Source organism: Crocuta crocuta, unplaced genomic scaffold (assembly GCF_008692635.1).
Source record: "Crocuta crocuta isolate KB4526 unplaced genomic scaffold, BGI_CrCroc_1.0 scaffold516, whole genome shotgun sequence".
Classification (NCBI taxonomy): Eukaryota; Metazoa; Chordata; class Mammalia; order Carnivora; family Hyaenidae; genus Crocuta; species Crocuta crocuta.
The window spans coordinates 2,659,533-2,671,963 of record NW_027529538.1 but is presented as its reverse complement, the minus strand read 5'-3'; the positions used below and the strand labels follow the sequence as shown (position 1 = coordinate 2,671,963).

The 12,431-nt window shown below is 43.8% G+C and overlaps 1 protein-coding gene across 6 annotated transcripts in view; it reads right to left on the bottom strand.

The window, feature by feature from the left end:
* Positions 1 to 4,521: 4,521 nt before the first annotated feature.
* Positions 4,522 to 12,431, bottom strand: part of SP140 (SP140 nuclear body protein) — a 70,301-nt gene continuing 62,391 nt past the window's right edge. For all 6 annotated transcript variants that reach the window (XM_077761368.1, XM_077761372.1, XM_077761371.1 and 3 more), the window contains 6 exons: positions 9,557 to 9,598; positions 7,264 to 7,379; positions 6,493 to 6,598; positions 6,123 to 6,200; positions 5,761 to 5,904; positions 4,522 to 4,971 (listed from right to left, as the gene is read on the bottom strand). In XM_077761368.1, coding sequence (XP_077617494.1) covers positions 4,864 to 4,971; positions 5,761 to 5,904; positions 6,123 to 6,200; positions 6,493 to 6,598; positions 7,264 to 7,379; positions 9,557 to 9,598 — 594 coding nt within the window. In that variant the 3' untranslated portion in view covers positions 4,522 to 4,863. The remainder of the gene's footprint in view (positions 4,972 to 5,760; positions 5,905 to 6,122; positions 6,201 to 6,492; positions 6,599 to 7,263; positions 7,380 to 9,556; positions 9,599 to 12,431) is intronic.

Below are 12,431 nucleotides of genomic sequence, written 5' to 3'. Positions count from 1 at the left end.
AGGCCAGCCAGGTGCTTTGGGGAGTTGGACTCTTGAGAGAAGTTTGCTACGGAACATTCCATGGTGGCTCCTTGACAAGATGGCTGAGTTGTTCCTGGTGTACAATTCCTGGATCTGCTCTTCTGCTCTGCCCTAGTTCTGGGGCCGTTTGCAGGCTCTGTGCCCAGCCTTCCTGCTCCTGCATGAGCCACTGGGCATCTGTTTGAACATATCTTTTTGTTTAACCCAGGTAAAGCCAGTCTCTCGCTGGCAAAGAGCCCCCGCTGACACAGGACTTATGTGGGTTATTTACTTACCGTTTTCGAGATCAGGCACTTCCTAGGAGCACAGTAAATATTAACTCATTCATCCTCATGATCCAATGAGCTATGTACTACTTTCTCTACTTCACAGATGGAGCTAGTGCACAGGGGAAGCAAGTAACATGCCCAGGGACACACAGACACTCGTGAGAAGCTGGGATTCTACCTTCTATGCTGGCTTCACAGTCTGTGTTCTCAAACGCTAGGCTCTGCTGTCTCTCAGTACAAATAAGCACCATTCACAACACCAAAAATAATCAAGAAGAGCCAACTGCAATTGAGGTTTAATGAAAAATAAAAGCTATGATAGGGATGACACAGAACTATATTAACTGACATGTAACAATGCTCATTATATACTATTAAGTTAAAAACATTGATTAGAACACATTTTATTGTTAAGATGATATAAGCCCTGTTCCCCTCCCAGCTTGCACTTCACACACACACACACACACACACACACACACACACACCTGCCCCCCTCACATTACAAAGCCTAGAATAATTCTCATCATATTGGTGAGCATGGTTATTCCTCTTCCCTGGATAGGCCAACCAAGCATTGTGTTCTTAGTGGTAGAAGATAGCTTGGAGCTTTGGAGGGGATATCCTGATATGCCCCTGACCACTGAACCCCTGATCTATATGACCTGTCTCTGAATTCTTGGTAGGGTTTATCTCTCATCATTTGGGGTACATGTGAATCAACAAGGCTTTCAGAACACTCAACACTTTTTGCTGCTCAGATCCAATTAGCATACTGTCACTGTGATGGTTCATTTTGTGTCCACTTGACTGGACCATGGGTCACTCTAATTAAACATTATTTCTGAGTAGTTCATTGACAATGTTTCTGGATGACATCAGCAATAAAAAAATTTTTTTAGTGTTTATTTAGTTTTGAGAGAGAGAGACTGAATGCATACGGGGGAGTGGCAGAGAGAGGGAGATGTAGAACCCGAAGCAGGCTCCAAACTCTGAGCTGTCAGCACGGAGCCCGATGCAGGGTTCAAACTCAATGAACCATGACATCATGACTTGAGCCGAAGTCAGACACTTAACCTACTGAGTCACCCAGGTACCCTGAGATCAGCATTTTAGTCAGTGGACTCAGTAAAGTAGATTGCCCTCCCCAGTATGGTTGGACACCATCCATACTGTTAAGAGTTTGGGTAGCGGAGAAAAAGGGGAGAAGGGGAAATTCATTCTCTTCCTGTCTGCTTAGTTGAGCTTTTCTCTTGGATTTCCAACTCTCTTAGACTGGGATTTACACTCACTGCTCCTCTGGTTCTTGGGCCTTCATACTTGGGCTGGAATTACACCTCATCTTTACTGGGTCTCTGGCTCACAGATGGCATATCATGGAGATTCTCTGCATCCATAATTACATAAGCCAATTCCATATAGTAAACCCCTGTATATATAAATACATGGTTCTGTTCCCAAAACTATTGGTTCTGTTTCTCTGCAGAGCCCTGACTAATACAGTCAACAATATAGTGGATTAATGTACTGTATTGTAGTGTCAAGATAGACTAGGTTTCTTCAGGCTATATGCAACAGAGAACAGGAGAATTCACATGGTCCTGGGGCAAGGCCATAAATGTGTACAAGTGTCCAGTCCATGTGAACATGAACTGCTTCTGATTCTATTTCCTACTAGATATTTTAAAAGCACATTTTCCATATTAACAGTTGCACAGCACATACCATAGGACATGCTACTCTGCTTTAAGAGATAGCACATTTAAAAAAATTTAAAAAATAAAAGATAACACATTTAGCACAACAGCTGTAATGGGTGCTACTACTTGTTGACATTTCTAGTAGCCATGAACCAAGTAGCTTCTGCAGAGACAAGCACAAATGGAGAGGTAATGAGGATACAGTAGCTGCATCTTTTAAGTCTTTGCAGATGGCACTAATCTCTGTCATTCTCCAGCCCAGGAATATGACATTGTTTTTTGACTCTTTTCACCATGGGAAATTCCAGTTTCAGGGCCTTCCACTGGGCTTTTCTTAAGACAGTGATCATTATTTCACAGGGTACTTCTACATATGTCCCTTCCACATATACCCTCAGGAAGTGTGGTGGCTCCATGGATTGAGTCGACCCNCATGAACCAAGTAGCTTCTGCAGAGACAAGCACAAATGGAGAGGTAATGAGGATACAGTAGCTGCATCTTTTAAGTCTTTGCAGATGGCACTAATCTCTGTCATTCTCCAGCCCAGGAATATGACATTGTTTTTTGACTCTTTTCACCATGGGAAATTCCAGTTTCAGGGCCTTCCACTGGGCTTTTCTTAAGACAGTGATTATTATTTCACAGGGTACTTTGTAGGTTAAATAACCAGTTTACCCAACTTCTACATATGTCCCTTCCACGTATACCCTCAGGAAGTGTGGTGGCTCCATGGATTGAGTCGACCGATTGTGACATGGATATAACCTGACCTCCACATACTCTACTCAACAAGGACCATGATGGTGCTTTATGTTCCTAGAGTAGCATTGAATTCAGATGCTGTATTCAACAACCTTTGAAAGATCTATATATTTTCCTTTCTATGACATATGGTTTCTAGAATAAAAGACCATTGGTCCTTTTGGTAAAGAACCGAGGAAATCACTATGTGTACATTTGCAAAGTTCTTTTCTTATGAGACCTTCCTTCATTTCCATCAGCAGGTTTTGGGTCCAAGAATTGACTCAGGTCTGGAAACTGGACAAGGGATCTTGACTTTTCATTGAGTCAGCTGAACTCAGCTATCTGATCATCTATTTTTAATCTCTTTTGATGGTATGTATGAAGCACTATCCTTGTTCGTTGCCCATTTGTCTTGCCTATAAGAACACCTTGTCCTGCAAGCTATCTCCAGAGACATCCATGGACAAGGCCCCATGGCTATCATTCTAACCTTGCTGCATTACAGAAGTTACATCATCGTGCTTGACAGTTAAATGCTACTCCCTGCTTTTGTTCTCCAATCATTTCCATTGCTAGAATTCAGTTCTGTAAAACATTCCCACATCATTCCAACCTACAGAGGACAGCCCTTGCTACGCATCTCAAGGATGCTGTTGTCTCCTCGGCAGTGTGTTCTTTATCACCTTGGTAAGTTAGTGTCTCTGAGGCCTCCTGAGGAACAGTCACATATAGGTGGTTTTTCCAGCTGGAGAGAATAGAATCATGCCAATTTCACTAGGCTTTTAGATTTTCCTTTTCCATAATCTGCCTTACCAAATATAGTATGTCTACTTCTGTTTCATCCAGGGTGTATCCTGCCTTATAGCAAGCCTCTAAGAGTCACCTAGGAGCATATTAGAATCATCACCTCTGGCCCCTGCCAGGCTAATTAAGTTCTGTGGCACAGGAGAGTGCGCCTGTATCAACAATTCTCTTTCAAATTTCATATTCCCCTTTCTTCATTCAGGATCTGCTCCCACACACAATCCCCTGGCATCTGCTGGTACATGTTGGCCCAGTCCTTCAGCTGCACTGGAGTAGAGCCCTCTTTTCACCTAGCAAGCCCATGCAAGACACTCCCAGTTAGGTCATACTGAAGCTACTCTGCATAGTCTTCATTCAGGCAAGAGGTGGGGTGGTAAGGATCTGTCTCCAAAGCAAGAGCAGGAGTTCTCTTCTGCAGGCCTATTGGGCTCAGAGGGATCTAGAGTTCAGAGTTCTCATGTACATCGACCTAGAGAGTTTCAGGTCTTCACCCTTTCTTTATTAGTGCCCTAACTTTGGCATAGAAGGCTACCCTGAGCTTAGAATTCAGTTTTCTCTGAAGTTCTGCCCTTCTTAAAATCAGAGCCAGGCCTTCCTTGCTGCCTACTTTCCAGCTTCAGGGATGGTGGTGATTTTGGGTTAGATGATTAATAGCTTTAAGCCTGTCTTTTACTCTTACCAACATATTAGTGGCACTTAGCAATAGCCATCGAAAATCCACACTTGTTACGGATACTATTTATCCTTTTGTAAATGTCAGAAAATTGTTCTAGCTAGTATACCCCTATATAGTATTCCCCTATAGCTCATCCAGTTTCCTACAGGTGAACGTTTTGGCAGTGAGATGGTTGTAAAACCCCAGGTACTCTCAACATTCCACTTGTCACCGTCTGGCTAGACCGTGACCTCACATCAGAACCCCATCCTCAAGTCCTGCTTGCTAGGATCAATAGTTTACATTGGATTCCTTAGAAGCAGAGTCTCTTGAGTAACTGATTTATTATGAGAATCTTTTCAAAAGAAAAGGGATGAGGGAAACAGGATAGCATGGTGGGAAAAGCCAAGCATGGATTGGTACCAGCTGGAGACTAGCTCCAGCCTGATCTCATGGAGAATGAAGGAGCATGGATCACTACAAGTCGGTTCCACCTTGGGGCTGGAAGCTGACCTCCAGGCCCAAAAGGTGTGTAATCTCCAGGTGAAGCTGGCATTGGCAGAAGGTGATACTTTGGGGAAGAGTGCCAATAGCAGCCAACCCTCAGAGCAGCTGGGACATGAAAGTTCTGCCCAAAAAGGAGATTTTCCAGGGTGCCAACAGCCTCCACTACACCAGTGAACTGCTCTCATTTGCTTCCTCAATAGCAAACACTTCCTTGAATTTCTTCTCAAATTCTGCCTCCAGTCTAAGTCCCATTAGTCCAAAGTCATTGTACTGAAAAAAAAAATCATAAAGAGAAAAGACATATAGACAAAAATAGCAATTCTCATTAGGTATTATTACACAGCTTGCAATCAAAATATTTAGGACTTTGTCTTAAATACCTAAGTTACATTAACAGGTAGAAGCTTAAAGACTTATACAGCTAAGAACAACTTTTGTTTCCTATGTGCACAATTATTTTTGATAAGTAGACAGAAATGGGAAATCATTCGCATACTTAACACTCTGACTTATTTGGTTTGGGTTGTTTATTTTAGTGAGACTTAGAAAAGCCATGTATGTCTTTTGAAAACATCAAAGAGCACAGTCTAAGTACAATGAGCCATCTTGCTTCCCTGAAACTTCTAGTCCTCTCTGGTGACCCCTGTAAACTTCATGCTGCATTCACATGCAAAGAAATTTGGAATTGGGGCTTCTAACAAGTTGAGTTGATCTGGGGAGAGGTAAGAAGGGTCATATAACTTTAAGATGTCATTCTCTCCTCTTTGGGTTTGGAGCAGGCAGGATTCCACTGCTCTCTGCGGGCACCTGTCACCCTTGAGGAGGGGAATGAGCTCTCAGGGTCCTGGGGTTCTGGTTGCAGAAATACCTTCTGACTCACTGCTACTCTGCTGTGGTGACCTCAAGTCCTGAAATGGAAAAGTCATTCATTTCTAGAACCCTTCCTTGTGCAGGCTTGTCATAGGGTGAGGGAAATGTAAAATTTTCCAGGCACCAGAAAATGAGGGCAGAGCGACTCAGCGGAAAGGAAATGAAATGGAAGCAGAGAGAGCCTCTTACCTTGTAAGATGCCCTGTGGTTCTGAAAGATGAGGCGCATGTCCTGCACAAACCCCTCTACTCTGGGGTAACCCTGTTTATTTAGCTTCTTCTTGATTTTGTCCAACCACATGGGTTCCTTTAGGTTTTGAGAAACCTCTTTAATCTGGTGGGGGGAAAAATATCAATGGGAGAATTACTGGTATAGTTTTCAATGTCTGTCTCCAGTGGATTTCCTGAACTCCAGCACAGATACAAGGTAAAGAAAATGGCAGCTCATGCTCTCCCTCTTATGGGATTCCGATCACAAATCCCCCCATTGCCTGTGTGAAAGTCAGGGAACATTATGGCAGCCTGTAATCATGGTTGGTTGTTGTTACTTACATAATAATAGTATGGAATCTTCGAAAAAAAGGAGCTCTCTGAATGGCAATAGACCTTCAAGAGAAGGAACTCACATTTCTGCAAAAGAAGACGCCTGTGAACTCACAGCAGTTTGGAGACATTGAGCTCATTCACATGCCCAGGCAGAGACATGACTTAACACTGTCTTCTGGAACTTTCCCCAAACATGTTGGCTTATAGAAACAGACATGTAATAGCTGAGTTATATTTTCTGCAGTATGATTTCAGCATGATTGAGACATGGCTTGGAAGAGCAGGCTCCCTTGGGCACCCTTCCCCTCACCCTAGACCTGTTGGACTTCTCACTGTCAGGGGTAAGGAGAAGTCTTGGGGTTTGCACCCTGCTCACCATCTGCTCCTCGGGATGCATCTGCCTCTCCAGGACCTCAGATTCCCTGTGACACTGCTGCCTTCGCAAAGACTCCATCCTGCAGAAGGTGCAACTCCACGGGCTCCTGGGAGGCCAAGCAAAAGTAAGCAAGGGCAAGGCCCCTGGAAACAGCCACTGTCCCTATGGCTGCCATTGTCCTCCTTTTAGACATGGCTGGTAGACATAGCTGGAAGATGAAGCAGATCCCACCCAGAGACTCCAGGACCCCCATGTGGGGCCTGAGCCCATTGAGGGTGGCAATAGCAGGCTCTGTGCATGGAGGGTGGGGTTAAGGTGAGTGGTGAGCCTTTCTTTTCCTCTCTGAGCTGCTGGGAACCCTGCCTGCCACGTCTGCATGTCAAAACTGAGCCTTAACCCCGAAGGACCAGGTTTCTATCAGCCTGTTGAGTCCATGGTAAAACGCACGAGCCAGGCCACATTTCCTGCCTTTCTGAAAAAGTGCAGATCACAAAAATCTGGTGTGCTCACCTCTATGAACAGGGCTTGGGGCTAGAAAAGCTTCTCAAAGGGACAGTAGCACTATGTAGGCAAGGGACCCAGACACCAGCCTCAGCATCCCAGAGGACAGCAAATAACAGTATTCCCTCCTGCTGCCAGTGTTTTAAATCAGCTAGATCACGCTGCTGGAACCCATACCTATGGCCCTGATCCTTCTTTCTGCAGGGAGAGTTCCTCCTATGGCAGGAGGAGGGGTTCATAATCTGGGTGGGAGAACTTCATCTCACAAACCTCTCAGTTTCCACAGGTGGGATGTGACAGTCCTCGTGAAAGGATCTTGAACAGGTGTCACAACAGAACAGCTCTCCTCCATCCCGACACATCTCACACACATCGGAGTTTCCCAGCTAGGAGAAACAATGTTGGCATCCCTGGTGAAACCCTGGCAGACAACCACTGTGTAGCTATAACTCGCTGCCTCTGTGTGAACCTGTATGAACATATCTATGCTTCTCCCTGAGTATGAAGGACCAGCATGGAGTGTAGACTTCAGAAGAAACCATGGTCCATAGTGATGCCCAAGATGCACAGGAGTGATGCCTGTGTGTCAGATCAGAAAAATTCTCCATACAAAACCAGAGATTCTAACACAGAAAGACTAGTAGCAAAACAAGATGATTTTATGACTTGGAATAGTATTATTACCTTGCTGATAAAACAAGTTCCTGAAATAAACTATTAAAGGCATTTGCCTATACTTCAATGAAGAAATACAATCATGGAAGGGTGAAATATTGAGAATTTAATTAGACGGAGTAAACTCCTTAGTGTGGAAAGTGATAAAAGGTGAAAAGACATTCATTAACCATTATTCTGAATCTTGTTTTTGGCTTATATTGGGTGAAAGGGGTTCTAGCTATTTCTTTTGTTTTTCAAAATGGCCCTATATGAGGAAGTGCTAGCCCCAGTGAATGTCTAGCCAAAAACTCCCATTCAGTGTCTCAGGGGATCCTCAGAGACACCTCCAGCTGGGGCTGAGGCTGCTCTGGCATGGAACCATGGGGCCAATTTTCTTCTCATCGGTGCAGACACTCCTAGATTATGATCATCAACCTTGAGGAAGTAATGACCCTCTTTCCAGAAGAACAAGGAAACAACAAATACAACCAATGTTTAAGAATCTCCCATACATATACTTTTTAACAGATTCAGCTCTTTGTTTCTTAATCCAGTTGCACATTAAAATCATTTGGAGAGAGTACGTAAAATATTAATGTCCTGGTCCCAATGCCAGAGATTGGGTGGGCACAGCCATTGGTATTCTTCTTTAATTAAAAAATGGGTGATTTTATGTATCAGAATATTTGGTACTTTCAAGCAATCCTAATGCCCAAGACACAGCCCAAGACTTTTTAAGTCAGAATTTCCTACAGAGTGGAATCCAGGTAATATTGTTTTTCAAAAGTCCTCAGGTGACTAAGTATGCAGCCCAAGGTGGGATTTAGCCTGAGCAAAGTCTGGTTATTGGGCATAGCGATATCAAAAGTCAATGTTGAGGTGGCCCATAATATCTACCCCTGGAAAGATTATAAACATGGGGGAGGGTCTCCATCCATCCCAAACAAGACACCCAAACACTGGACTCGAGAGCTGTTTAGATGATTGAAGACTCCCTAGGCTTAGGGTCAAAAATCAGTGTGGATAGGATCTAAATCTTGTTGGGGGATTGCTTTGGAGGTAAAGTACATGCAGAACTATATGACTATCCCTCCTCTGTTGGATGGCCTATGTCAGTTTTACTGCTTGTGAAAACTGTCTGAGTGTTACCCCTGAAGTTATGCAAAGGTGACTATGCCTGAAATGTCTATTTTGTTGCAATGAAAGGAATCATAGCATGATTTAGCATAGAGAGTGTTTTGATAGATCTTATAAGCCAGCAACCATGTGGGACCACCCTGTGATTGGTTGCGTGGTGATGGCTTCAGTCCTAACCAGTTCAGCACCTTGATGGCTCCCTTGAGACTGGATACATGGCCTCCATAAAGGGCCCAACTGCTTTGTATGCATTTCTCTGCAGGACTTACAACAGGGTCTACCCCGTGGACTCACCAGCTTGGCCCAGCCTGTTCCTTCTGGCTGATCTTAGCTGTGCCGCACTTTGGAGTGGATATTTGGGATCTTCCATTTCCTTCACTATTGCCTTCTTTAAAATGCTGCTCTTCTTTCAAATTTGCTCCTTACCCCTAATCTGCAGGCCAGCTCTGGCTATTTCCACTTCAGCCCAGGTTCTAGAGGCCCCAGGGGACTAGAAATTTGTCCCCTGAGCTCCCATACTCACTTGCAAGGGGAAATGAGGAAACAGGATGGTTTTACTAAACAAACAGGAAAGGATGTTTTCATGCAGAGGCACCAAGTCCAGAACCATCTCCCTGGTGTGGGTGATACACCTGCTGTTCTCTGCTCATCACACAGCGACATGCCCCAACTGAGCATGAGCATGCTTTAGGGAAATGCAGCAATGACACAGATAGTACACGGAAGGACAAGGTCTGGATTATTCTGGGGTTAGAGGTGTCGTACTTACATGAGGGTGAACTAAGGTATCGTTGTGAGATTTTGGCATTGTCTGTTGAAAAGAGAGAAAGATTGAATGACAATATTGAATATTAGGATTGCATCCATCCCTTATTTAACAGCATTTGTTGAGGAATTCAAGCTACAGTCTACCCATTATTTCATACCTAGCTTTGTGGACCTATATATCTACTTGGAGAATAAAAAGTACCAAAATACCACTGTTTGGCCAATGCAAGTTCAATTTCCTGGATTTCCGACCCAAGGTAGGCCTTTGTGAAGCCATGCAGGGAGCCTGGCCTTGGTTTCCACAGATGGAACTGGAGAGACTCCACTGGTTCTCCTACTTTGAGGGGCCCTCAGGCATTTTTCTCTACATTAGAAAGTATCGTTCCACTGGGAGGAGGTGTAATGAAAGAATCAGGTCGATAACTCATCACCAACAGCCCTCAGTGACCACTGGACCCAGAGTCCTGGAATCCACGGGAATGTCCCAGAGAACTCCACTGCCTTTCACAGTTCTCCCAGAGCACAGTCCTAAAGAAAAAATGTGCCCAAGGTCCCCAGTGCTGCAGCTCTTCTTCCAGAAGTTCACCCTCCTCTCTCCTCCGAAAAAGATGTCAGCTTTTCAGAGGTAGTTGACTATGACTCACTAGACTTAGAATTCTTTTGCATATTCAGTAGAATGACCTGGCTTCCTTCCCTCTGGAATGCAGCTTTTATCTCCACCCAAGACAGAGTACTTATAGACAAGTGATCCATGGAATAATGACCTGAGAAGTGACCATGTCATTGCCCCTTTCTCTGGGTGACCTAAAATTTCCCTCCTTCTCCCCCTTGGTTAATCTTCCATGTTAGAATTTGAGGTTGAAACAATCCTCGAGGTCAGGAATATTATTTCAATCATCTCTAATGGCCACCCGACATTTAGTATGAGCTTGGTAATTATATGAATGAGTAGATAAATGAATATTGCTTAATTTAGGAAAAGAGATTATTTGCTATCTCTTAAGAAATATTAGCATATGATATACTGGAAGAATATATTATTTTATAACACAGCAGCTGTCACCAAAAGGTATTAGTGACCCTTGGCAAGAGCCAATAAGCTATCACTTGGTTTCAAGAGTGATACTGAAGTTTCCAAAAGCCAAGGGGCTCTATAAGCAAAAGAGGTTCTGAGACTCACAGAGGACTCATGGAGGTATATTGGGTCCTGAGATTTTCCACTTTGGGGAGCTCACGGGAAGACAAAATATAGAGGCAACTGAGGCTTGTTGCTAAAAAGTGTTGCACCTATTGATAAGGGTCGACCCTGTTGATAAGAAGTTGTAAGCTCACAGGGGTAATCTAACTACTTTATGCTATTTTTTTAAATTTTAATTTCATTTTTTAAAGTAAGCTCTATGACTAATATAGGGTTTGAACTCACAATCCTGAAATCAAGAGTTGCGTGCTCTACCAACTGAGCCAGCCAGGCACCCCTAACTGAGTGAGTCTTGACACCTGGGGAATGATACAGATGCTGGTCTTTAAAATACTAAATAGATCACTTTCCTAAAGGAAATCCAGGGGATGAAATATCCCAAGGACTGAAAGGTCAAACAATCCAGAACATTAGATATTCCCATTCCCAGTGAAAGATGAAGTCCCATTGCCTGGCTATGTATGCTTGACCTATCTTAGAAGCCTGTGAATGTCTCAGATGACCACTCCTGCCTGAAGTATGTAAGAATGACATGTCTCATGGGGCGCCTGGGTGGCTTAGTCGGTTAAGCGTCCGACTTTCGCTTAGGTCATGATCTCGCGGTTCGTGGGTTCGAGCCCCGCGTCGGGCTCTGTGCTGACTGCCTGCTCAGAGCCTGGAGCCTGTTTAAGAGTCTGTGACTCCCTCTCTCTCTGACCCTCCCTTGCTCACGTTGTCTCTCTCTCTCCTAGAAATAAATAGAACATTAAAAACAAGTTTGAAAAAAAAAAAAAAGAATGACATGTCTCATTTCCTGCTCCCCATTAAGTTCTTACTTGTACCCAATCTTGGAAAAACCATCACTTTGTCTTGAATCTACACTGCTCTTAAGCTGTTCATTTGTTGTCTACATAGACTTCTTCCACTGAGGGAGGAATCATTTTCTCAGATAGAAAGGAGGTCTGTACAGCCCCTCTGGTGTAGCTGAAAGGGTAGCATCAAAGTAAAAAAAAATTCCAGATTGGTCCCTCCTGTATGATACATCAATCTCCCCCAAACTTCCTTCCCAAATGCATTGTCCTCAAGAAGGGCAAATTATTTCCCCTAAAAGGAATTCCATATGTGTGTGTGTAGATTTAAATGGAATGTGAAAGGGGATTAAATGGATCAGAAAAAAAAATATGCCTTTTGTTATCTATCAGATGGAATAATATGGTTTCATATATGGCCCAGAATAGACTGTCTACCAGAGAGGGGTCATCTGAATCACCATGAACAAATTTGCTCCATCAGATTTCATTTAAGTAACAATGAGTTTTTTAAAAATCTGGATTTGAGGGGCACCTGGGTGGCTCAGTCTTTTCAATGTCTGACTCTTGATTTCTACTTAGGTCATGATCCCAGGGTTGTGGGATCAAGTCCCCCTTCAGGCTCCACACTGAGCATGGAGCCTGCTTGAGATTCTCTCCCTCTCTCCCTCTGCCTCTCTCCCCCTCTCATGCTCTGCCTCTTTCTCTCAAAATAAAATAAATTAATAAAAGGGAGGTGGGTGCATGGATGGTTCAGGCAGTTAAGCAACCAACTCTTGATTTCAGCTAGGTCATGGGCTTATGGTTCATGGGATTAAGCCCCGCATCAGGCTTCATGCTGACAACATGGGGCCTGCTTGGGATTCTCCCTCTCTCTCTGCCCCTCCCTG